General features: G+C 45.3%; 2 protein-coding genes across 5 annotated transcripts in view; one reads left to right on the top strand and one right to left on the bottom strand.

The window, feature by feature from the left end:
- SLC10A7 (solute carrier family 10 member 7) overlaps positions 1–24115 on the top strand; it is a 181883-nt gene extending 157768 nt beyond the window's left edge. For 3 of the 4 annotated variants that reach the window (XM_068942220.1, XM_068942217.1, XM_068942218.1), the window contains one exon: positions 4340–4432. In XM_068942220.1, coding sequence (XP_068798321.1) covers positions 4340–4417 — 78 coding nt within the window. In that variant the 3' untranslated portion in view covers positions 4418–4432. Of the gene's footprint in view, positions 1–4339; positions 4433–7706; positions 7823–22773; positions 22875–24084 lie in introns of those variants that run through there. The other variant, XR_011140948.1, reaches the window with a different exon arrangement.
- On the bottom strand, positions 9210–22903 carry REELD1 (reeler domain containing 1). Its single transcript, XM_009689397.2, has 8 exons — positions 22820–22903; positions 21093–21138; positions 19185–19404; positions 17763–17985; positions 15495–15652; positions 14459–14783; positions 13670–13733; positions 9210–10077 (listed from the first exon to the last, which is right to left on the bottom strand). Exons 3-8 carry the CDS (start codon positions 19402–19404, stop codon positions 9484–9486), a joined length of 1584 nt encoding a protein of 527 aa, XP_009687692.1. The 5' UTR covers positions 21093–21138; positions 22820–22903; the 3' UTR covers positions 9210–9483.
- Positions 24116–24430: the final 315 nt, after the last annotated feature.

Genomic DNA, 24430 nt, shown 5'->3' with positions numbered 1-24430 from the left:
ACGATAACTCTCTTTGATGCAGTTCATGGAGTGTTAATGTGGGAAGTCTGTATCTTTTCAGCTCAGCTGTCTATGAGCATTACACAGAGATCTCTCTCTAAGCTGCAGTCAAATCCCACAGCCGCATTAACAGCAACGCGGGATCAGTACTGCCCCAGTGTGCTTGTATTTTTGCCACCCTTTGTGTACAAACTCCCCTCTTTCTGGCCCCTCCAAATATAAAAACATAGCTGAGTTGTGATACGTGAGATTTTTGTGAGTCAGAGGAAGGGAATAAAAGTGCTGTAGGCTGTGGAGTCTGTTCTTTGACTTGAGCAATTTTCAGATCGGGTAACATGTATTTGTGATGTGTAACACTAATATACATCGCCTGTTCAATTATGAAGGGCATAGAGAGCTGTATAGGGCAACACTATCATATACAGAGGTCCTCAGATACTTTAAATGAGATTATCTATCATGTTATTATTTTTAAAAATTAAAATCTTACCAGTCACAGTTTTTCAATGCTTTTAGGTAAATTCTTTAAGGAAGGGGAATACTGAATGCGGGGAAGAACTACTCTCCATATAGAACAGTACATATAGTAAACCATTTTTTTTTTACCTTCTTTAATACTTCACATATATTTACTAAGTTGTTTTGCTGGTTTAGCACTTTATTTTCAACAGTGAAGTCTCTCTGCTATTTCATCCTGTACGAAGTGGATTTTTAGCTTGGTTTATACATAAGTACGTTCTACTGCATTGTATGCAACTGCTTTCTATGTTTAAAAATTAAATTTCTTCATGAGAGATTTCAATACCTTTTTCAGTGTCAGTGAAAATAATCAAAACAAAACTTAGATTGTTAAGATGGTATAGTGGTATTGTTTGAATAGCTGCTGCTTGGAATGTGCTGAAATTTTTTCGGAAGCTCCAAGTTAGGAGTTTATTGTCTTAGCAACAAAATGTTTGCTCTGAACAAAATCCCAGAAGGATTAGCAGAAGGAGAGGAATATTTGCAGTCAATAATTCAGCTTAAGTCTTTTATAAATTACAATTGTAAAGAAAGAGAAAAGGATTCCTTGTTAAAGCTTACAGCCAGATTCTGGTTCCAACGATGCTGAGTAACGCAAGTAATGTTCTTTTCATTAACAGTCAAGCCTTGAGTGGTTCTTCTTTGTTCTAAAAAGACTTCATTAGGCTTTTTTCTCAAATTCATCTTCTTTTGTTCTGTTTTTCCTTATGTCCCGCATGGGGAAATGGACTCCCATCTGAAGAAAACTTTCCATGACTTTTTTAGCCTCCATTAAACTCACACTGATAAACAGATGGAAATTAGTAATTTGCTCCTGAAAGAGCTAATGGGCTTTGCCAAATCAAGCAGATCACCAAGTGAGCTATGCAATCTCTTTCTACATATTATTGCTTAAAAATCATGACAGTTTCCCTAATAAGAGATGGAATAGTCTTGAATCGGGACTTTGACTTGAAGTGAAGAGACAAATTTGGACTGATGGTTGCCTTGAGCCTGTTTTTATCTTTGCAGGTCAGACAATTAAGCACGGCCGGTCACCCTGGATGCTTAGCCTCTAGGAAGTCTATTCGCTCCTTTCTTCAACTCTTTGTGTTGTCTGTGCTCTTTGCTTTAATGGGGTTTTGCAGCTCAACCACACCTGCAGACTGGAAGTAACTGGAACACATTAATAAGCAGTTTCGAGTTACTTCTCTACCCAGTTTCATGGGCTGAGGTAAGTCTTCCAAGAAGGCAGAAAAACCCGGCAAAGTCGAACCTCTCCGACTCGGCTTTCTCAGCACGCGTCTTCACATTGCGCGCGGCCGTTCCAGACCCGGTGGCTCTTCCCAAGCAGCAGCCCGAGCCAGGCCGCCGCCGACACTTGCTCGACGCACCGGCTGGCAGCAGGCACGGCTTCCCGCGCCCACCGGACGGCGCCGGGCTGCTCGGGGCACGCGTGCCCGGTCCTGACGGCGCGGGAAACCAAAGCCGGCTTCGCCAGCCTGAGGCTGTCACCGGCCTTGCGGCCCGCGGCAAAGGGAGGGTGACAGCGCAGCAGCTGCCGTCGCCGGTCGCCTTGGCTCGCCAGGGCCCGGCGCAGGCCGTGGCCGCCTCAGCGAGCGCCGCGCTCCTCCCGGCCGCGCCCACCACCCTGCAGCCCCCGAGGTCTGCCGGGACCCGGTAAGTCGAGTCCTCGGGCTTCTGCCACCGGTCTCCGGACTTTAAATCGCCCCGTTACGCGCTGGGGACAGCCGCGGGGGCCGACCCGCCGCCAGGGCCGCGGGGAAGATGGCGGCGGCAGCCGGGCCGGGCCCCCGCCCCGCCGCCCTGGCAGGGGGGACGCGCCGTCCCCGCCAGCCCGACGGCGAAGGGCCGCGGGCCGAGTGCTGGCTGGCGGCCGCCCGGCGCCTTGCTCCCCCCCTCCCCCAGCCCCTCGCTCACCGCCGCGCGACACGCCCCAGCGGCTTAACGGTTTAACGGCTTTTTAACGGTTTCCCGCCGCGCGGCCGGGAGCGGGAGCGGGCCGTGACGGGGCGCGGCTGGAGGTGAGCAGGCAGCAGCCGAGTCCCGCCGGGCACCGCCCGCCGCCCCCGGCCTCCCGCCCGCCCCGAAAGCAACCGCCGGGCGGCTCGGCTCGGCTCGGCTCGGCCGGGCGCCGCCGCCGCCGCCATCGCGGGGCAACGCTGCCCCCTGGCGGCGCCGCGGGGGCCGCGCCGCGGCCTCTCGGGCCGGGCGAGGGGCTGCGGGCGGGGCGCGTTCACGCGTGGCCGTGGGCGCCGCGGGCGTCTCTCTGGCTGCCGAGTATCGTGACGCTGCCAAAGCAGCGCGTCTCGGCGGGGTTTTGGGGGGGGGAAGGCTGCCCGCTAGGGCAGCGCCTGCCTTTGGCTGGTTGCTGCTGCTGCGAGGTTGGAAGCGCGGCGTGCCCTGTTGGCTTGGGAAACGCTGCTGGAACGGGCTGTTGGGGCGCGCAGTACTTAGCGAAGCAGTGCTTGCTGCTGCTGCTGCGATTCTGCTTTTGTCGCTGAACGCTTGCGCGGCACGCTGTGTGTGACAGGGCAAAACTCACCCTGTGGATGTGAGTGGCGTTTCCAGCCTTCCTCCACCTCTTCCCATTTTTCTGCTTTGCGAACCAGCCCGTGAGTGACATCCTTTGGGCCAAAACAGGTAGCAGAGTGGGGAGTGGTGCAGGTGAAAACCAAAGTACCGCGTAGCATACGGAAACCTGCGTAACGCTGGTATTAGCCCTCCTCTTAGCACGGTGACCACGTTTTCCTGGGCACCTCTCCTTTCCTCACCAGTAAGAGACGGATTCACACAGGGTTGTGCTTTGACCTGTCCTCGTCTTCATGCCTTCATTAACTCTCTCGCTATCTGTCTTGTAAAAGGTGCCTCCTGGTACATTGCTAGAAATGGAGCATGCCTCTGTTAAGATACTCTTTAGAGAACGTGGTTTTTCCGTTCAGTGAGGTTCATCTTTAATTCTGGTGTATGCACCAGGCTTGTTTCGAATGATAGAAGAGCCACAACCCACCTTTTGGCCCTGAGTAGATCAAATGTCCGAGCAAAACAATAGCTGGACAGGAACCCCTATTATTTTTACTGTAATAGCATTAGAAGCTGCAGTCAAAATGAGGGCCCTACTGTGCTAGATGCTAAAGATGGAAAACGTTGTTGTTACCAGTGTATTTAGACTGTCACAAAAACAAACACGAAAGCATGTAAAAGCATTTGCCTAGGTAGTTTTTAACCTCTTTGTTAGAATGAAATAGGAAATACTTGCAGGATAACAATCACAGTCTTATTTTCATTTCCTTTTTTCTCGTTGGAAAAGATATGCGCAAAAGGCTTCCGTAAAACACCAATAAAAGGGCTAGGAACTGGCCTGTGCATTTGGCTCTCTCCTGTACTGTGGACACCTATACCTTACAGGAGGTGCAAGTGCCAGTCACAACCATGGTAAGGCTGGGAAGAAGGTGAATAATTCTTGTTTGGCCAAGAGCTAGGGTTTTGTACCAGCCACGCTGCCCATGTCATTGGCCCAGGGTATGAAAGGAATATGCTGTGCTTTCTTTCCCCACAGTAGAGTTTCTCATATTTATTGTTGTATCTTTAACCCTTCCCAGCAAATTTCAGCACAAGGGGTTGATCTGCCTGCTGAGTCTATTACCAAAGTGGATCACAGTTAACTTGTGTGACAAGTAGTGTTTGTGCTACATTAAGCACTGGGAATTACTGGTGACATTTTACTTGACTGGGTTAAATATTTTTCCACTTTGAGCCATGTGTTTGCATAATAAAGATCAGCAAGTCACATCTTCTGTGTTTCTCTCTCTGCCAACAGCATAATGTCCTTGGTACCTGGACATCACTTCCTAATGTACATCAACATACACTGATATACAGCAAGCCTGATCTTTGACTTGCCTTTGAAATAGCGACACATTTTCTGAACAACAAATTATGCTTTGACATTAGAAGGTGGCAATCTGTAATGGATATTGCAATCTGAAGATTCAAAGAGACTATCTGTGATCTTTGTCCTCAGCCCAGTAAGCTGGAGTCTCTCTTCCCTCCTACACATTATTTGATTGTAGTGTATAACCTTGGGATGTACTAATAATCATTAGTCAGAGCTGATATATCCTTTATGGACCTGTCCAGCTGAGAAAGGGAGGTGTTCTCTAGAAGAGCAGTAAATCAGCAAAACATGCACTTAAATATACAGCAAAATGTGGTTTGAGACATGATCCTTCATACATCATATAACAAAATGCTTTACGGAGAGAGTCACATATAAGCTAATGAGAAAAGAGTGCTTTTGAGATGAGATTTGAAAAGGGGAAATGATTCAGTGGCTGGGAGGGAGGCTGGGGAGAGATTCCAGATAAGCTCATGGCACGAGGGTAATTACGAGTCCCTACTTCCAGCCAGAGAGCTGGGAAGGTGCTTCTCTGCCGCTGCTGTACGTGATGTGGTGCCTTAGGAGGCAGCAGGAGAGAGAGGAGGGAAAAGAAAGGAAGGGAGCACTACAGAGCTGCAAACCTTTTAAGAGCTCAGACCTGATGACTTTTAGAATAAGCATTGAGACCCTGGCAGAGGCAGTGGAGAAGGTCTGGGTTACCAGGAGGAACAAAAGGGCTATTCTGCTGTTTACCAGCTGGGCCTGTCCAGTCACTTCTTTGTCATTGTCCTTTTGCTGTTAAGTAGCTGTCTTTTTGCAGCTGAATGTTGCAGGAATCGTTAGAGCATCTCCTTCTCTTTTTACAGGCATCTCTCATTGTTATTTAAATCTAAGTGAATAAATAACATGTGCATCTGCAGCTCAGCCAGCAGACCAAGGAGCTGGCTGAAGCACCAGGCAAATCTGCAGGGGTGAGGGGGAGGATGAACTCTCATCCCTCAGCAAGGCAGGCTGTGTGCCATCTCCCCGGGCTTGGTTTGCCGGGGGGATGTGCAGAATGTTTTAGTCTCTGGGTTTCTGGCCAGCAAAGAGTGGCCTAGCTGCTTCAGCTCCTTTGGCCTGTCTTAGTTTGCGTGGTGTTAAGTAGTTGCAGAAACTGTGCCAAAAGGGCTGGCCAAACCAGCCAGCCAGATGTCCATAATACCTGGGGCCTCATCCAACACTGCTCTGTGGAGACCACTGCCTTTTTTTGAGAATAGAGCTTGCAGTGGCTAGCCTGAACTTGCACATCCCTGTTGCCCCTAGAGCTGGGCCCACTGGTGCGGGTGACAGGTTTTCAACTTGAGGCAGGCACATGAACCTAGGCTTCAAAAAGTGTTTATAGAAAAGCTCCCATTCACTTCAACAGAGGAGAACTACCACCGGTGGTCTTTTCCTATGAGTCTTGTCACCCTTGTAGTACTGACAAAATTAGTCAAAGCTTAGCTTTTTGCTTACTGGTGACGATTGTGACCAGTTCAGGAAATGCCAGTTCAGGATGGCTTGAGCATGCTTTGGGCCAGGTGCTTTGCTTAATGCAACCTCTCTGCCCCACATTTAGTGCCGCTAGTATATTGGAAGGCTGCCAATGCATAACTGAAATTGGGTGGGGAATCTTTAATAGAGTAGATGCAGCATAGCATGAGACAACATCATCTCCTAAGCAGAGAGGAACACAGTTACACAAGGACTTGATGAAGGGAACCAAACTGATTCTGATACCGTGAAAAAGCAGTAAGAAAGAGTCATGGTGTTATATATTCAACATGCAGGACTGATGAATTTAGGAGTAGTGATTTGTGACCAGTGAATGTGGAGCAGAAGGAGAGCAATGACCCAGGAGGAGAAACTGAGAATAAGGAAGTAAGGGAGTGATGAATGGGCATGTCTGTATAGAATTTAGTCTGAAAGCAGTGCTTACCTCCAAACCAGGTTTTTTTTGTTTGTTTTTTTTTTAAGAACAGATGAAGCATCATAACTGCATCAAAGGCTTTAAGGATTGCATTGCCCAAACTGTGTGTGATGTCTGTTTGGTTGATGGTCAGACAGACTTATGACAGGCGTGCATTAGACCTGAATGAGAGCTCCTTTTGACACCTTTTGTCAGGAATTGTGACACACAGCTCTGTGTCTTTGCTGCAGGACAGCAGCCTAACGTGAGCTGCAGAGTACTTCAGGCTAACCTGCACTGGAGGAACTGGGATCCTCCACTGCTGAAATAAAGCCAGCCAACCATTTGTGTTTGTGACCAACACAGTCATGCATCTAGAGTGGAGAAAAAGGAAATTCTTTTACTTGTCGCTCTAATAAGTATTATAATGGTTTATAGTTTTTTTTCCTAAATCTGTTTTTGTTTTTCTCCTAAATCTGTTACAAACATGAGCGCAGATTAATTTATTTAGAGGCAAGGCACTTAAAAATGTGGGGTGTTTGAATGACTGGCCTTTTAATAAATTAATCAGTGCTCATGTTTTTAAGAGCATTAGGAAGAGATAAAATCTCTAAGCCTCTTGTCATGGCAACTACAATAAATGAAACATCATTCAGAAGTCAAGAAAAAAAATACAAGCACTTAAGGTCTTAGCAAAGTCCACAAAGTAACATAACTCATTACCAATGCAAAGGAGATGGATCCCTTAGAGCTCACTGTTACTATTTTTACTAATAATAATACTAGAGCTGCAGAAATTTAACAGAATGTTAAATTCTGTTTAGCCCAGCATAGTGTTGAAGTACCACTATCCTAATCAAATATCTCCACATTCCAGACTGAGGCTGTCACTTTCTCCAGTCAACCTGGTGAGAAGCAGTGCTGGCTTAGAGGGAAAGTACTGGGGAAAAGACGGTTACACTTTTCAAGCTATACCAGTCTGATAACGTTAAACCTAGAGAGAGAGTGAGAGAGGGCATAGGTGTTTGTAGTTTATGTATAAGCAACTGTGGCATCATAAGAAATTTTTTCAAACAATATGTGATAGTTCTTTAAAGATTTAAGAGTTTGTTGACCTATTTTCTCAGTTAATTAGGAATTTCTGGCTGCATTAACAGTGACTCGAATGCAGTTTGCTTTAGATGCTAGACGCTACATTGGGTTACAGAAACATGATTTCTTTCTAAAGCACAATGACACAGGAGGAGACACAGGAGTATCTAGGCTTGTACTTGAAAACTTATAGGCTTTCTAGTAGGTAGTACTCTAGCTCTACTTATTGAACATAAAAACATTCACCTAACATCCTTCTGAGTCCTGAAACAAATGTATTTCCAGTTACAGCACTGCCTCTGACCTTGGTTATTCTGCAATGGAAGGACCCTGGTGTGGCCATCCTTCTTCTGAAAAAGCAATGATTAAGACCGCCAAGCTCATCCCTGCAAGCTGGGTTTGTGAGTACACTTATTTTTTTTCTCATTCATTTTGCCCAAGGCTTGCTAGGCCTAGAAGTTGACTTGATAGAAATTGGGCCATGTGTGGATTGCAAAGCTTCACGTCACTGATCACGGTACAGTAATATGGTTGAACTGAGCTCTTTCTGAACATGGAAATCGCTATTAGCCAAAGATGCACTGTTACTCAAATTGCAGGGTTTGAATACATCTTGTTTAGGTCTCAGGTGTCTCCGCTGAAGTCAGTGGACACATAGGGGAGGAAGTGAGAGCAGAGCATTGACTGATTATCAAATACGAAGATGGCCAGATAGTTGGAGATGGTCACAGTGTTGCGCAGGATGTCAGTTATCCAGTGTCCTCCTCATCAGGGAGGAAGTGTGAGCCATCAGGATCCTGTCAGTATCTGCTTAGCTCAGGGGGCAGTACTGCAGGCTGCGACAAAAGTTGCAGCACTGCAATGTAAGACTGCTCTGAGTTACACATCTCAGAGAAACATCTGAGGCCCTCCACCAGGATACCAAAAAGGATGATTACTGCTCTCTGAAAGGCTCTAAAATGTACATTTCAAGAGGATTGTTATCAGCGCTATTTCTTGCTCATTCCAAGTTTCAGTAAAAAAGACCTTTGCCCTTGCTTTCTACACCCCTTCATATCTGGAACGTGCTGGGGTTCTTCCTGTTTTCTAAGGGCCTCCTGCCGAAAACCACACAGTCGGAGAGAAGTTTGCACAAAATCAAAGTACAAGGATGCTGTTAACTTACCATCTAGCTTTTGCTGAGGATCTCTAAAGTGACCTGGGAAGGGTACTTCTCAGTGTATGTTTCTTGCACACAGTGTTACTGAACTGAGTCAAAGTAAGAGACAAAGTAAATGCTGGCCGTAAGGCTTAAACAAGCTTCTTCATCAGGTGCAAATGGATAGGAAAGGTTTTCTTCCATTTGCACCTGATGAGGAGACATGTTTCTCCCCCAAAAGCGGGCGTCTGCCACCCTCTGTTTCATTCCCATAGATCAATTCAGCAATGTGAGGAGGACCTGCGTTCTTCGGATCAATGTACTCCACTAATGAGCTATTGCTTTTTGTTTTCAAATAGGAACTTAAAATCCACTGACAAGTATTTTGTGATCTGAGAATCAAATGTATAGAAATCAAATGTATAAACTTCTAAACGAGAGTAGTGGTTTAAATCAGGGGTTTCTGGTTCCTAGAAAGGAGAGGAAAGCATAACACTAGAAACTTTTGCTGAGATTAAACAGGAGACAACACCACAGTGCAGAAGAAGATTTTCTATTTTTGGCTACACCCTTAAGGCAACAGAGGAAGTGTAATGGCCGCAAAGACACAATTAATGAGCAGGTATGCAATATTAATTGTGGTAAGTGTAACACACAGAGCAATCTATCTACTTTTATTTTCTTAGCAGCTCTAATTTAGATTTTTTTTGACTACCACCTCTGTCTGAACTTGCTGCATCTGTATCATGATCAAAACAAACATGCGTATCCCCACCATTTCCCAGCTGGAGTTTGTTTATCTATACGGCTGCACATACAGGAGATAAACTACTGCTTCCTGTAATGTGTGTTAGGCATTAGTCACATTCACCTGCAGAAGCAGCTGGCTCACCTACGTAGCAATGTTTTAAGTGTTGCAGATGTCTAGATTATGGTCTTTTTCCTGCTGCCTGAAGGGCTGATCCAGTTATACTCGGCCTGAACCAGCACGAAGCTGTTCTCCCGGATCTTTCGGAAGTGCATCATCTCCCCGTTTTCTCTCACGGTGATAACGTTGTTGTCTGGTTCACTGAAGGACACTTCTGTCCGCTTGTGGCAAAATTGGGCATAGAGGCAGCGCAGCCCAGCTGCCAGAGCCAGGCCCAGGACAGCTGTGCAGACAAGGAGGATGCCAAGTTGGGCTGCTATGAGTCGAGTCCCTCTGCCAGAGTCTTGCCCCTTCCCAGGAACAGCAGACTCAGGAACCGGTCTGGTCACCCACGACAGTGTATTCCCAGCCACCTCCTCTCCAACCTCCTCCTCCTCTTTGCCCCTGGAGCCTGCCTCCTCTGGCTGCAGTGCTGGCTTTCTTTCCACCATTTGCCTTGAAGCTGATGACAAATTGCTGGCAGTATCTGAATTGCCAAACTGGGCTGTTGTCACAGCCGTTTCAAGCAGGTGAGTGTGTACATGTGGGGCAGAACGAGAAGCTGTTGCATACAGGGAGGTTTTCAAGACAGCCCAGTTCTCAGTACTCACCTTTGAAAGCAAAAGCACAATAAAATAGCCAGTGAGGCAACAGGAAGGAAGCCAATTAGGTTCTCACCCACTAGCAGCTTCACTGTGTAGTTCAGCTCTGTATTTCGGGTTCAGTGTCCCCCCGGCCTTGGAATAACCCTGTTTCATCCTCTGGTTATTCCATAGCTTTTAGGAAACAAGCTAGATTTAACACAGCTCTTTCCATACCACAATTGTCATGAGAGCTGAGGCAATGGGAGGTGGTCCCATAGGCACAGGGCAGAGCGTGTTGAATGGGCAGAGATGAAGGGCACAGGCAAAGATGAAGGTCACTACTTAGCATAAGTAAAAGTCTGCAGCTCCCACTGCTGTTGTGGTGGTATTTTTCACAGACATTGCCATCACAAAGAAAATCACTTAATAAACAATTCCCCCATTTAGTGATGCCAAGGTCATGCTGAAAGGACAGGTGTGATCTTCCCAGCCAAACTTCATGTTTAGGGCCACAGTGAGCCTGCTCCCATTCAGGATTGCCTTTCCAAGACCATGGCTCAAACCATGGAGAGGAGGTACCCAGAGGACTTCAGAAGACCTTTGACACAAGTATTTTTGGACTGTCACATATAACCTGTGAGCTCTCCCCAAAACTGTTTTGCTTTCTCAGTCTGAAGTCTGCTGCCTCTCCGTTGCCTAATCACCCATTATAGTGTGAATTACTGTTCTTGCTTACTCCTGTTCATTCCTTGGCCTCTGCTTGGTTCCAGGCACCTTATTTTATCAGTCACAAAATGACAGCCACCCCTGCCAGTTCTGCAGTCCGGGCTTTGCTGCAGATATCATCCAAAACCAACTGTGAGACAGTCTTACAATTTAGGAGGCCCCCACTGAATTTTCCTCCTCCCACTGTGCACCTGAGGCCCAATCCAAAACCCGTGAAAGGTACTGGAGTCTTTTCTTTGGCTCCACTGAGATTTGGATCTGGCCCTTAGTAGCTGGCTTTTCTTCAGCATGTCCAGCCCAGCAGGCTTTTTCACACATCCATTAATTACATCAGAGAAACTCTCACCCGCTACTGTCATTAACAGTTTCTAAATCTTGCTGGGAAGCCAGTCTGACAGGAGCACAAAGCTGAGGTAGGAACCCTGGCAAGCTGTGAACCAAGGTAGGGGAGGGTCAAAGCATCCTTTGTGGAAGAGATGATTTCTAAAGAAAGTGAAGGTGATGATAGTAAAATGTAGGCAGCAAATACAATAATTTCAGTTGTTGATATGCAAACTGTAAAGCAGCTGGCTGACAAAGTTGATGTTCCATGTGTATGGGTCACTTGCCCTCAAAATGTGAAGGTCGTGTCATAGGGATATACTGCAGGATTGGGGTCTTGGGTATAGAAAATGGAGTTTCCTTGCAAGTCCTTGCCCTATTTCACCCTTTTACTTCTTTCTTTTTTTACTTCTCTCCTTTCTCCTCTGCCTTATTTCTCAGTATTTTAATTTTGCTATGCTCTTCTTTTCTCGCCTTGCACAATAGCTCTTCCTTTCCCTTGGTCCTCTCATTTCTTCAGTTCTTTCCATGGCTATGCCAGATGCATATGTTCCATGTCTCTCCCATATTTGTTCTCTATCTTCCTCTTCTTCATTAAATATTTCTCTCTTATTTGCTGCTGTAGAGGCTCTTCCACTTTTATTTTCTGGACTGTTACCTCTCTTCTCCCTGTGGCATCCTGCAACCCTGATCTAGCTTGCTATTTTTTTTCTCTCCATCCCCTACTTATCAGACTTCCCTGTTAACCTGATTATTAGACTTCCCCTATTGTTTCCCATGTCTTTAAGCTACCCCCACTTTCTAGCTTCTCGACAAGTTCCCATCTGAATAACCCCTGTTATAACCCCATCTGAATAACCCCCCTGACCTCTGTCCTCCACTTTCTCTCCCATCTCTCGTGGTCTTTTCCCTTCTCTACCTGATCTCCAGCAGGCCCTCTCCAGCTCATGATTCCTCCCTCAGTAAAGCCATTCGCTCACCCAACGCTGCTCTCATTTTACACCTTTCCGGACTCCCTCTCCCCTCGTCACCCCTTCCTGAATGACTCTCTCACCAGCTCATCCCTTCTGCCATCTCCAGCTGTTGCAACCATCTCAGACCAGGGCTCGCCTTTACCTGACCGTGGACCTGAGCCTTTGGCTGACCGCCACCTCTGCCTTCCTGGTCGACTCAATCTCCTCTGCTGGCTCTGCTCCCATACCGCTTGCTGCCTTGTTCTCTCTGGGCTCCATCCTGACATCCTACCACTACCTGAAACGCAGGCTGAGGGCAAGGAAACACACTGCTGCCTATCAAAGGGATAACCACTGGTCGCCTTCCTGAAAACACTGAAGCAGCGAACATGCGAGCAGGAAGCAGCAGCAGTAGCCAGAAGGACTGCACTGGGCTCCAGTAAATTGCCTTGCAGTGAAAGGGGGAATATTTCCTCTGAAAGAGGAACTTGCAGCTGTACTGCATGTCCTAGGAGACAGTTACCTCCACAGCTTGGCTAGGAGGGTCCCCAACTGGCAGGTAAAGCAGGAAGAGCAATGTTAGAACAAGACATCAAACGCTCCATGGGCTCCAGACCGTTCTCACCCTGCCCTGTTTTCACAGTGGGGAAAGAGTTCTGACTTCAGTTGTCTCCACTGCGATTTACACCATGATAAATTAGAACAAAGTGAGACGCTGTTTCTGGGTTTGCATCTTTCGTGACAGCTGGAGGGGACATTAGGCTTTTCTGTCCCTGAACAGCAACTTATTTAGGCATCAAGTAAGAACAACTTAAATCCTGTAAAGAAAAAGGTAAATGGTCTGAAGACAGGATATTGAGCTCCCTACATAGTATCAAGCTGGTTTTGAACTGCTGCATTCCTATGCAGAAGTACCCATTTACTGCACTTCCTGATGTGTTTGTGTGAGCACATTAAGGAACATGTTTTCTTCTTATGAAATTACCTCACATGCTGAATGTCTTAGTCTTTATTTACAGAACAGCCCCACACTGACACCACAAAGAGGTGACTGCTTTAAAGAGCTTTAAGCAGAAAGAAGGGCTTAAAACTGTTGGGGAAAATCAGGCTTTAAAGCTGAGGAGAACATAGGTCTGTCATGTTCACAGAGAGATGTGGGTCGTCCCTCAGAAAGCATTTAACTTTCCTGGCCTTGGCAGGATGAAGCCTTAGGCCTTTGGTAAATGTAATGGCTAGTACCTATCAGGATCACTGCACTTCTGGAAAGAATATCTCCACCTCCTGGAATCAATGCAAATTTCCAGCAGCCTGTAGTTATGGTCATATCTACATACGGAAAAGTTATTTTAGATTGTTTCTACAGTGGGGCTCTTAGAAACCCAAGCAGCAGGCTTAAAGGGAAAAAAAAAACAGATATGAAAAACATTTTCCAGTTAAAATTTAAGAATTAAAATTCTTAACAATCTCAAAGTAGTTTTAGTCAGTTATGACAGCCACACGTACTGCTTGGTGCTGTGATGTGGTAGAGAGGTTTTACGCTCATCTTCTGTTAGCCTTTTCACCAGCTCCCAGCAATTACTGTCTCTGGAGAAGACACCCTCCCCATCTCCAGTGCTTACCTGCCCGCCTTCTCTGCATGTCAAACACAAGTGTGTTGTGGTAGCGCTGGCAATACTTTGTGTTCTAAAATATTGAAACAGGAAAGACGAGGTTAATATGTTATGTCTATCACTTCAAAAGAACAAAGTAAGAATCTACAAGGTCTACTGTATACACATTTTATTATGAGTGCCACTTGCTAGAATAGCCTCATGATACACACAGTCCACACACACCACACACAGCCCTGTTTTTAAAGTCTTATCATTTGTTCCCATACCCATCATTTGCATCCCCAGTGTAAAACACTGCATGAAAGTCCATATGGCCCTAACCCTCAAAGACTTCTGCATCTGAGTAGCCATCCTCAAGCCAAAATTTGCGAGTTGCTTTAAAACCATTCTTTTCCCTGCAGCTAGAGGAAAAGCTCTGCTAAGTACATCATAACTTGGAATATTTGCACATGCTTTCTGAAAAATATTGCAACAATCAGTTCTCAGTTTTTATCACATTTTTCTGTCACCTAGCTGGGCATCTCTACTGAGATGATCAGGAGAACGTCTGTTCTTTCATTGTTTTGAAATAGTGTCTCACTGTCACTTTCTGTCACGTGCAGTCTCTGAAGGATCATTTTTTTCAAAAGTTAAGCAAGCAAACACCTTCTCACTTTCCCCCACAGCCACAAACACCATCCTACGTAGCCCCTCATTCAGCCACACTGAAACTAGCGTTAACTTCCTCCCTCAGCACTCGTGGAGAAATAGCTGTTCCCACTGTCTAGTCTATCACATTTGGTGTTCTCGCAGTACCCGTCAGAGGTGCTGTAGCTGGTGGAAGAGTCTTGGAAGAGGAAACTTTGCAAAGCGCTTGGGATGCCCAGTTCTTGGAAAGCAAGTGATGGCTCCAGCCTTTGACCACTGAAATTGCTACTTCCTCCAATTCTGCTGGATGCAGCCAAGGCCGTGGCACCCAGCAAAGTCCGAGACAACAGTTTTGGGTCAGCACCAGGCTGTGTATCGGTCTGGACACCAAAACCTGCCTCCAGTACTTCTGTCGCAGCAGTGCCAGTCAGCCCCCCAGGCAGGGTGTTTGTGTATTGAGGGAAGCTGGTCATCGCAGTGGGAGAGGCAGAACCTTGTCAAACACAGAGGCAACACACAAAATAAGAGGAACAGAAATTGTCTATTTATTTTCCTCGTTTTGTTTATTTCAAACCCTCCTTGGTGCTAACATTTACTAGTAAGGATCATAATAGTGACTTTTATTTTTATATCACTGAATTGTAAATAGGAACCGAGATGGAAGGTAAAGCAACAAAGCCCACTGCCCAAATTATATTCATATAAAATAATTAAAGCTCAGCCTTGGTGCTATGGCAGAAATGTTAAGAAACTTGTCAGATTTTAATATAAGTCTAAATTTGTGGAGCATTTTACTAAGTAGAGGCTGTATAAATACATACATGAAGGGTAACAGTCTCATTTGGAGACTAATGTACTCTTTTATTTATACAGTATTGCAAATTGCACTTGTTTGTCTTCAGGAACTGAGAGTTTAAGTAAAAGTTGATGTATTTTAGGGTTTGCAATGAAATCGTAAGATATAGCAACTCTATTTATCCTTTTGGTACCCTCCTTGGGACTGACTCTGTTACCTTGAATGCTGACACATGCCCTCACTTCAAGGAGTTCTTCACAGCCGCCGTGGGTCTCACCAGCAGCTACAAGAGTTAAATGGGCCTCTCTCGCTTGTTTGCCACTTGCGTTCAACAGTTGCACGGAGTAAGCTGTCAGAATGCTCTATAGAAGCTGTCAGTAGCAAAACACATACCTTTGGTTGCCATACCTGTTACTTGTGGGTCAGTGAGTTCTTGCAAGGGTGCAGGGGTTAGAGGCTTGGCCTTCTGATGGCTCTCAGCAGATGTTTTGTTTTGCACTTGTTGAGCCACAGTAGCAGATTCAATCTTTGCCCAGTAAACAAAGTATGACTGGACTACAGATATGCTGTTAAAAACATAATTATGCAAGGATTTACTCACTCTATACCATTAATAAAACATCAGAACATTTAGCTAATCAAAAGGAATGCTTTAATCCAAAGGCAGAAGCAGTACAAAAATATTTTAAAGGGTTAGCCCGTCGCACATTTTTTATTACAAATAAAAGATACCAGGTCCCATAAGAAAGATACTGATTGAAAGGATCACTCATAATTAGGATCAGTCAAAAAATGTGTGGGAACTTAAATGAAAAGAAAGCTATTATATTTGCTGTGTTGACAGAAGTACATTTGGAAAACTTTGAATAGCTCTGCTTATAATCTTCCGTAGGCAAGGAGACAACAGTGGTATTTACTAATTAAAAAAAGTCAAAGTAACTTGTACAAACAGCAGCATAGGTAGAAAAAAATAAGGGCACTCTCTCTTAGCTCTTCAGTATGTGAGCCAGCCTAACACTCTGCTTTTTGCCAGGTGCAAAAACTGCATTTTACCAATCTTTAACCATTCATCCTGACAGCCTTATTTAAGCTGGATATTTGTTGAAGAATTTCAGCTCAGATGGCTCAACTACTTCTGAGAATGAGATAAGGGGAAACCAGCCCTGGTTTTCCTTTGTTAAACAACTTTTATGAGCCATTTGTATGTCTTAAAAGGAATTTTTTCAGATGCTCTGACATAAGTTGTGAACGAAGGATTGACAACGTGGCTGGGGAACACCCTTGTTGGGATGTGTCTGTTGCTATTTGCATTAAATCTCCCCAAAATTTATCAATTTATAAATAGTTTGGGGGGATGGAAACCTCAGCTTTTCACAGTCTCGGTAGGAACCAGGTGGAGTTGGGCCGCTGCTGTCCTCTGGCATCTTTGGAGCGGGAAACTGCTGCTTCTTGTGCCGCTCTGAGTGGGGCCAGCTGAAATCCCCCAAATGCACAAGCCCCAGCAACCTGGCAGGAAGCAGAGGGGAAGAGTGGAAAACAACGGCAAAAAAACTCTGCAGGAGAAGAAGGGAGGAAGATGTGAGAGCAGTGGCAACAGCAGATACAGAGGGAGGAGGGGACAGGAGCTGGCTGCGGAGAGAGGAGAGAGCGGGGAAGAGGATGGCTGGAGGTTTCCACGGAGAAGAGAGTGGCCTGTGTTCAGAGGCATGGCCTGGCATGGCATGGAGAAAGGGGAAACGCTATTAGAAGCCAAATTTAGGGGGGCCAAAAGACAGGGAAGAATTGCAGTGGGTTGCTAAAAAGGCAATGTTGGCGTTGAGTTATTTCTGTTTGTTTTAGCTTTGTTTGTTTTAGCGTTTTAATAGTATTGCCTCAATGCAAAACAGTGGGCAAAATGGACATGCTGAGCAGAAACGTATTTGTTTCAATGAATTTATGTTGAATCACGATGAGATGCACAAGCCACGGGACTCACCGGGAAGCTTATGTTTTGGGGAGCAGCCAAGGATCTGGCCAAGCAGCTTCTAAGTGGTTTTGTGAAGTCAATACATAACAATTTCATCTCCTCCAAAATGAAAAATCACTGTGCTTCCTCTACAACAGCCAGTTAGAAAATTTTTAATTTCATTCCAAGACAGAACCAAAATATTTGGACAGTTTTGGACTTTGATGCAGAGCAGTGAGGTCAATTTTTGACTCAGTGCTTGCTTTCTCTTATTACTTGATTTAAAACAGTAACTTTGACTGTGAACAATTCTGTTTATATTTAACTTTAAAATAACCCACTAAATTTGAAAGAAATCACGGAAATAATACACAACATTATCCTGTATGCAGGATGGTCCTGTGGGCTGTGTTATTTAGAAAGTCGGGCAAGTGATCACAGTTCTCTCTTTAGCCTTATTATTTCTATTTCCTAAGTGCTTAGGCTGTCATCTTCTGATGTATTTATTCTGAGAAAATACTGACCATGTAAATAAAAAGGAGCACTACCCAGCAGATATAAAGGGCAATTTATATACCAGCTGGGACACCATTGTAGCATTTGATAAGTATTTAACTGTATGGGATTCAAGATACATTAAACCACTGTGTTGGACAAGTTCAGGGGAAAAATAGAGCCAACTTTTTAATTAAGAAGACACAAATTCTGGTTAGGAACCAACATGTTCTTACAAAAACTTGATGTCTCCAATGGGCTGGTCTGGTGCTTTCCACACAAAGGACAAGTTTCTTTTCAGTGATTTGTCCGAGTGGGTGACAGTATCACCATCTTCAAAACAAGTCAGCAGTTTGGAACCAGGAGGAATGAAAACAAACGTGCCAGCAATTTCATCATTAGACACCTTGCGAGCTTGAAGCAAAAAGCCCATAAAATCCCGGCTGCTCCTCACTGTCACTGCAAAACAAAACATGGTGCATAAAGGGATTTGTGTCACAGATGAATTATTTGCAGTGAAATTTTCATTGGTACCACTGAAATCAGAAGAAAACTCTGTACAAAAAGAATCCTACTGCCTTTAACCTTACAGTCTGTCTTGGACACGCTAGACACGGGAGACCAGACTTTACTCTTGACTTTGTAGTATGAAATTACACACAATTTGCTTGAGTCTTTTTTTCCCCTTTGATTATAAGCTGCTAAGCAGAGTGTGTTAGACAGCATGGAGCCATCTTTAAAGAGGGAGGTTTGAGTATACCACGCTGCATGGATGCTAAAGATTGCATGATGTCCTTGGAGAAGAATTAGTTTAAATAGAAGTGAGCAGGCAAACGGCCAGACTGGAGAAAGGTAGATCTCAGATCTGTCTATTTCTTCCTCGGGTGCAGTGATGCTGGGGAGGAGTCATCCTGCCCAACCTACCAAGGAGTCAAGGTTGTCGCCTAGATACCTTCACACACAGTGAAGAGAGCCAGTCAGTGACAGGGGGCAACTCATCCTATCCTTGGACAAGTGTGGAAATCGGACAACGTTACTTACCTTCTGAAGGTGCCTCTCATGTGCCATTGTGTGTGGTGAGTTCCTGTATGATTGAAACATGGTTGAGATGAATAAATCCCACCCAAAGCATCTGAACCTACCAGCGGCAAACATTTGGCCTTCAACATGGTGAAAAGCTGGAGTCAGACGTCACCTGAGAAAACTTAGGCAAAGAGCCTGCAAGCAGAATGTGATCCTTTCAGCCTTGATGACTGCTGACAAAAATGCCCAGACTTTATACACCTAACAGGTGAAGAATCTCTCTGTAATTACATTCATTTCCCTGTGATAAGAGATATGGTATACCTCACACAGAGCAGTGCCATGTGGAAGTTATCTTCTTCCCATCTCTCACAGAGGTTAATGTCATCACCAGAGATTAGTTATCTTGTGTTTCTTAGATGCCTTCATCTGTTTTTTAGATGCATTTCATCTTAAATAATTGCTTCTCTGAGCACAGACCAGAAAACTTCTTTGCTCACTACACAGGATTTAGAGTCAAGGCTGAACGTGATTTGAATATCTGTCAACAAAACTGCCGCAAGGTAGAACTAATAACTGCTTTAGGGCTTTTTCCACGACTGTGCTAGGATATAAAATTAGTTGTTGTTCCTTACCTGGTACCTTGTCGCCTGGGAAGAAGAAGGACATATTGGTGTGGATGGTAATGTAGTTGTTCCTGGGACTGTGCAGCTGAGCTCTCATGTGCCTCGGCATCATGTCAGTACAGGCAGAAAGACTCGCTCCATGAGAGAAGGCAGCGGCATATGAAACCAAGCACAGGGTTGTGCATGCCCATCCAATGATATCTACGTGGACTTTCCTTCCATCCTCCATCTTACATCAGTAAAACAACAGGCGAGTTAACTTGAAAGCAGTGACTTCTGGCAGCTGCAGTCCACAAGTGTGTCTGTCACCTTTGAATTAGCTGAGCTCTAGAACAGCCTTTCCCACAGCCTTTGAACGAAGGAGAATACATGATCTCTGTGGCATGTGGACCCTCTCTGGCAATCCACAGATTTCACATTTTGAAGTAAATTGGTGAGGCTGGGAGGGAGAGACCCCCACAAGAGAATGCATTTCTTGTGAATTCATCCATTGAGTGACTAGCTGAGAAACACTTGCTCTAAAAATTCTTGTCATGTTTTAACAGGAGGAGAAGGCTCTGTACTGACGTACTCACAAGTCAGCTCGGCACCCTCTACCATTCCCAGCCCAAATATACAACTTTCACAATGGGCAGAAAAGGAGGAAATATGTGTCCCTTAGATCTGCAGAGCCACTCCATGGAAACTGAGCTGTGCCCAGTTCCTCGCAAGGTTTGTGCTACAGCAGAGCCTCTCCCTGCCCGCTGGCAGACAGAGACAGCACGGGGCTATGTCCCATTGCTGCCTGGCCGTGTGCAGAGAGAACACATCTCTGGACCTCCCTGTGACCTGCGTAAGCACAAAACATCTTCTAACAGCCAGTGCTTCAAGTCTTGGAGATGCAGGGCTGCCTGCGACCGCCAGAATGTCTGTGCTAACTATACCCACCCGTATTTGACATTCCAGCAGCATTTTAGTTTGTCCTTCTCTGCCAAAACTCTTTGTTGATTATAAGACATCAGAGATACTGTCTTGGAAACTAGCACTAGAAGCCTAAGATAAACATGTAGCCATTTTGGCTAACGCTAAGATTTCTCCTTATTCTCCAATATTTAATCCGAGCAAACATTTTTCTTGACATTACAGAAGTTTAATAAATTCAGTATGCCGTGACTTCAGTATCTCTCAGATTTGGCACAAAACATTTGCAGATTAGATGGATGGACTGCATTTTGTAATTCCTGTTTTTCAGTATAGGCATTTGAAAGTGAAGATGAAGAATGAGCACACAGTATTTATCGTGCGTGGTAATGTGAATCTTAAAGCAGGTGGTGCTGCTTTTAATGCAGCTCTTTCTAACATCTTCTCAATGTGCAAATTTTCCTGGCTTAGGTTACCTTACACTTAGTCAGTAAGTAGGTGTAAATAAAAGGAAATTAGAGACTGAGGGGGTCTAGCTTGCACCTCCATTTACATGACTTCTAAAACTTGCCAGCTGCTTCTAAAAAACTGCCACTGCACATGAAACTCTATTCCCAGCCTCAAGCAGGGAGCAGATGGATATAGTTTAACCATCTACTATGCAGCGTCGTCACTCCGATCAGCTGTGTGCCAGAGATGCTCGCGGGATTCAGAGGAGCCACGGCTAAATATTTGAGCCCCTACAGCACCATAGGTGGGATGCCCTCATTCTCGTGGAGTCAGTCTCCCCTCTAGATACACTTCAGTCTCCCTTGCTGGATGCGATTCCTCCCAGGAGCTCATAAAAGTACCTCTGAGCAGCACTTCTTTTCTTCTGCTGCCCAGGCAGCATGTGCGACTCCCCCTGCCTCTCCCCCCACCCGCGTGCCTGCGCCCTTCACAGCGCGGAGCGGGGAGTGAGGCCTCAGCCCCCCAGGGCCTGCGCAGCCCTGGGCCGTGCCGGCGCTGCTCGCTTACCTTGGACACGTACTCCGCTGGCCTCTCTGCCGTTGCTCCCCTCAGCCTGCCAGAGAAACATCCTTTCAGGAAAGTTCTTCACTTTCTCCTCTAATGGGAAGTGCAGCAGCTGTTACTGCTAAAACCCAAGACCTACAGGAACTCTCTGTCAATGCCCCAATGCAGCCTTAATCGTATTAGTTTTCCTCTTCATATCCCACCCACCCCTTTTATTATCTCCAAGCTTCTGCAATGAAAATGAAGGCAACTAGCCAGGCAGGGGGGACAGCACCAAGCCATGGGTTTTGTATGAGATACCCTGAAATTCCTTTAGAGCGGTGCAGTGAGAGAGGACTCTTCTTGCGCCCTCTGCCCTCCCCTCGTTCCCTCCTCCTCCACCCCTTCCATAATTGAAGATTTTCTAAACAAACCAAGCCCCCTCCCTTTAGTCTGCGTTACCCTCTGATCTGAATGTCTTACCGCTTGTGTTTACATGAGAGTTACTTGACTGTAAAAGCAAAATTCTGCTAGAAATCATTGGACTGTGCATCCCGCACCGACTGTGCCAGGAGTAACCGTTAACATCTGACAAACCCACCAGAGCCAGGAAACTGTATTAAAAGCTGCCACCCTGTCCTTATTTCACCCTTTTGTCCTTAGGTCACTGATAAGAACAATGACTACTAGTCCTAGCCAAAAAGCTTGAAAACAGACGTAGCTGTACGCGTGCTACGCACAGCCTTGTGCAAACATCTGTTCTGTATGCCAGTATGACATCGGTTTGTTAATAAAAGAATTACTTTGTTGCTTTTTGACAGTGAATGCCACAAATCCCGAAAGGACATCTAATTCTAACTCCTGGTGAGTCGCAGTGTCTCAGGCAAATAGATGGATTGGAGCCACTGGATCTGGAGATTAGCAAAGCTTTCTTAAGAAGAGGGCAAGGGACAGCATCACTTCAGGAGAGTATCTGTGGGCTGCTTTAGGCAGTCTCAGTTGTCTCTGTGACCAAGAGTACCCATGTATATTTGCTAGGCTGGAAAACTCAGAGCTTTTTACACATATAGCTTCAGCCACTGTTGTTCATACCACTGCCAGACTAGATGCAGTGATCAACTCTGCCTGGGGCTTCTCCCAAAAACTGAAGGCAGAATTGCAGAATCCCCACCGATTCTCAGAAGTCATCCCTAACCTATAGGCTGTTTTCGGAAGCAAAAAAAAGACGCTGGGTTGGCTCTAAGATATTACCACTGGCAGCCCACCTTTCATCTGTTTAACTGTTGTAAAAGTATGGAAGCCGGTGGCAGCAGGCTCTCAGCAGACCTCTCTCCTCTGTGTCTCAGGGAGGGCTTAAATCCACTGAATTTCAAGAAAGAATGCAAGGCTTTTTATTTGTTCATTCATTCACTTGTTCTTTCTTTTTCTTTCTCTTTCACTTTTTCTTTCTTTTGCTTTCTCTTTTTTTCTTTCTTTCTTTGGAAATGGAGAGTCTTAGCTGTAGTAGTTTGGGGGGCAGGGAAGGAAGAATAATTTGCGTTATTCTATTCCAATTTGCAATCACCCATATTTTATGTATAAAAAATGAGCACATTCAAATAATGCTATATTAATGAGTAATCCTTTCTTGAAACCAGCCAGTCTTTTGTGGATATTCCTTATTAACTTATTCCTAAGTTAAACTATCCCTTGCTTTTAATTCCAGTGTAATACCGAAGAAAACAATCTGTAGGAAAAACATTTGAACCCACCCAACCTGTTGCAGCCGTTCTGATACAGTGACAAGATCTGAAAATAGTATTCCAGGTAAGTGTCTGTCTCTGAATCACAGCATAGTGTTACAGCATTGCATGGTTGTCTCCTTCAGTTGCTGCTGCGCACTGAGCAGAAGTTTTCATTATGCAGTCTTCAGTAAGGTCCATTCCTCCAGTGGCTTTTACCTGAGGGGAAAACAAGCACAGGGAGAAGGCAGAGCCTGAAGCAGCGATGCCAGCTGTTCAGATCTAGAGCTGATGTTCGAGGTAGCAGTCAGCACTCTGCATCATGAGGCTGTGCTTCCACCCCACAGATAAGGGGAGAAAGCAGAAGAGCTTCCAACAAATTTGATCCAGAACCAACCCAGCTGTAACAGCATAGGATGTAACACAGCACAACAGTGGTTCTGCTCGCTTCTGAAGCTGGAGCTAGCTGGAGCTAACAGCTGCGCATCACCATGTAGGTGTTATATGCAGGTATACCAGCTTCATTCAGAGTTAGCTCTGAGAGATCTGCACAGTGCTGCACGGATACAGCTCTAATTGCTGGGATGATTTGAAATACAGTCTTACGCAGCGTTCATCCTCACTGTCTGCTCTTAGGCCGAGAACTCAGTGGTTTCAAAGCTGCAGCCAAACCAAATGTTACAATCGTCTTCCACTTAGAGATGGAAAAATCCTGTCACAGTCATTATTATGACATGAGCACCTACCAGCAGCCTCGAACTGCAAGTTCTAATGCCAGATGACAAGCATATGTTTCCAATAAGAAATATAGTCCTTTCCATAGCCTTCGGTTGCATTACCCAACAGGACAGCATTGCCTCAGCCTTTTCTGGACAGAGCTTTGACCTACTGGAGTCATTTGAGCTCAGTCAGGCTCTGCATATCACTCTGACAATGGGGCCCAGACACAGACAAGAAAAGATCACATGTCATTGCTGTCACTAGAGAGAGTTTTGGCTTTTTCCTGACATAAATTTCTGTGCGAGTAGGAAGCTGGCTTGGAGAACTAAGACAACTTACACCCTGTTAACTGTTTTCTCAGCAGTGTTCGTGTAGCAGATTTCTAGAATAGAAGAAAACAAACCCCCAGCTGGGATTTTAGTGTTAGTGAAAATTGTGCATGGTCTGTAATAGCTTGATAACTGTGATAAACTATAGACCATGTAACTTGAAACGTCATCGATGTAGTGCACAGGAAGATTGTGAATCAGTAATACTCCAGGCTCTTTGATGCAGACACTTTCTCCTTCTCACAGATTGCATCTACATCTCCACATCATCAGGGGCACAACAGGGGCAGCAAGTGTGGCGCAGCTGCAGTGAAGAACAGTGTGTAACGCGGTCATGGATGTAAGCAACCCAGAGCTGTCACACAAGAGTAAGTTGGTTGCTTCACTGGCAGGTTGAGAAATGCTTTGATACTGCACAATAATTGAGGTTATGACCAGTAAGCAGTCCTTCCTGGTGAGCCAGTAGCCACCTCAGTCCTTGAAAGGATGTTTTGGGAGTTAGAGATGAGTGGACAGATTGATCAACAAGTAGAGAGATAGGAGGTGGCAACAGTTAAGTCCAGATCACAAGGAACTAATTAAACCAACAAAC

The sequence above is a fragment of the Struthio camelus genome, chromosome 4 (genome assembly GCF_040807025.1).
Source record: "Struthio camelus isolate bStrCam1 chromosome 4, bStrCam1.hap1, whole genome shotgun sequence".
Taxonomy (NCBI): domain Eukaryota; kingdom Metazoa; phylum Chordata; class Aves; order Struthioniformes; family Struthionidae; genus Struthio; species Struthio camelus.
Note: the sequence above shows the minus strand (reverse complement) of the source record. Positions and strands in the feature narration are given on the sequence as shown.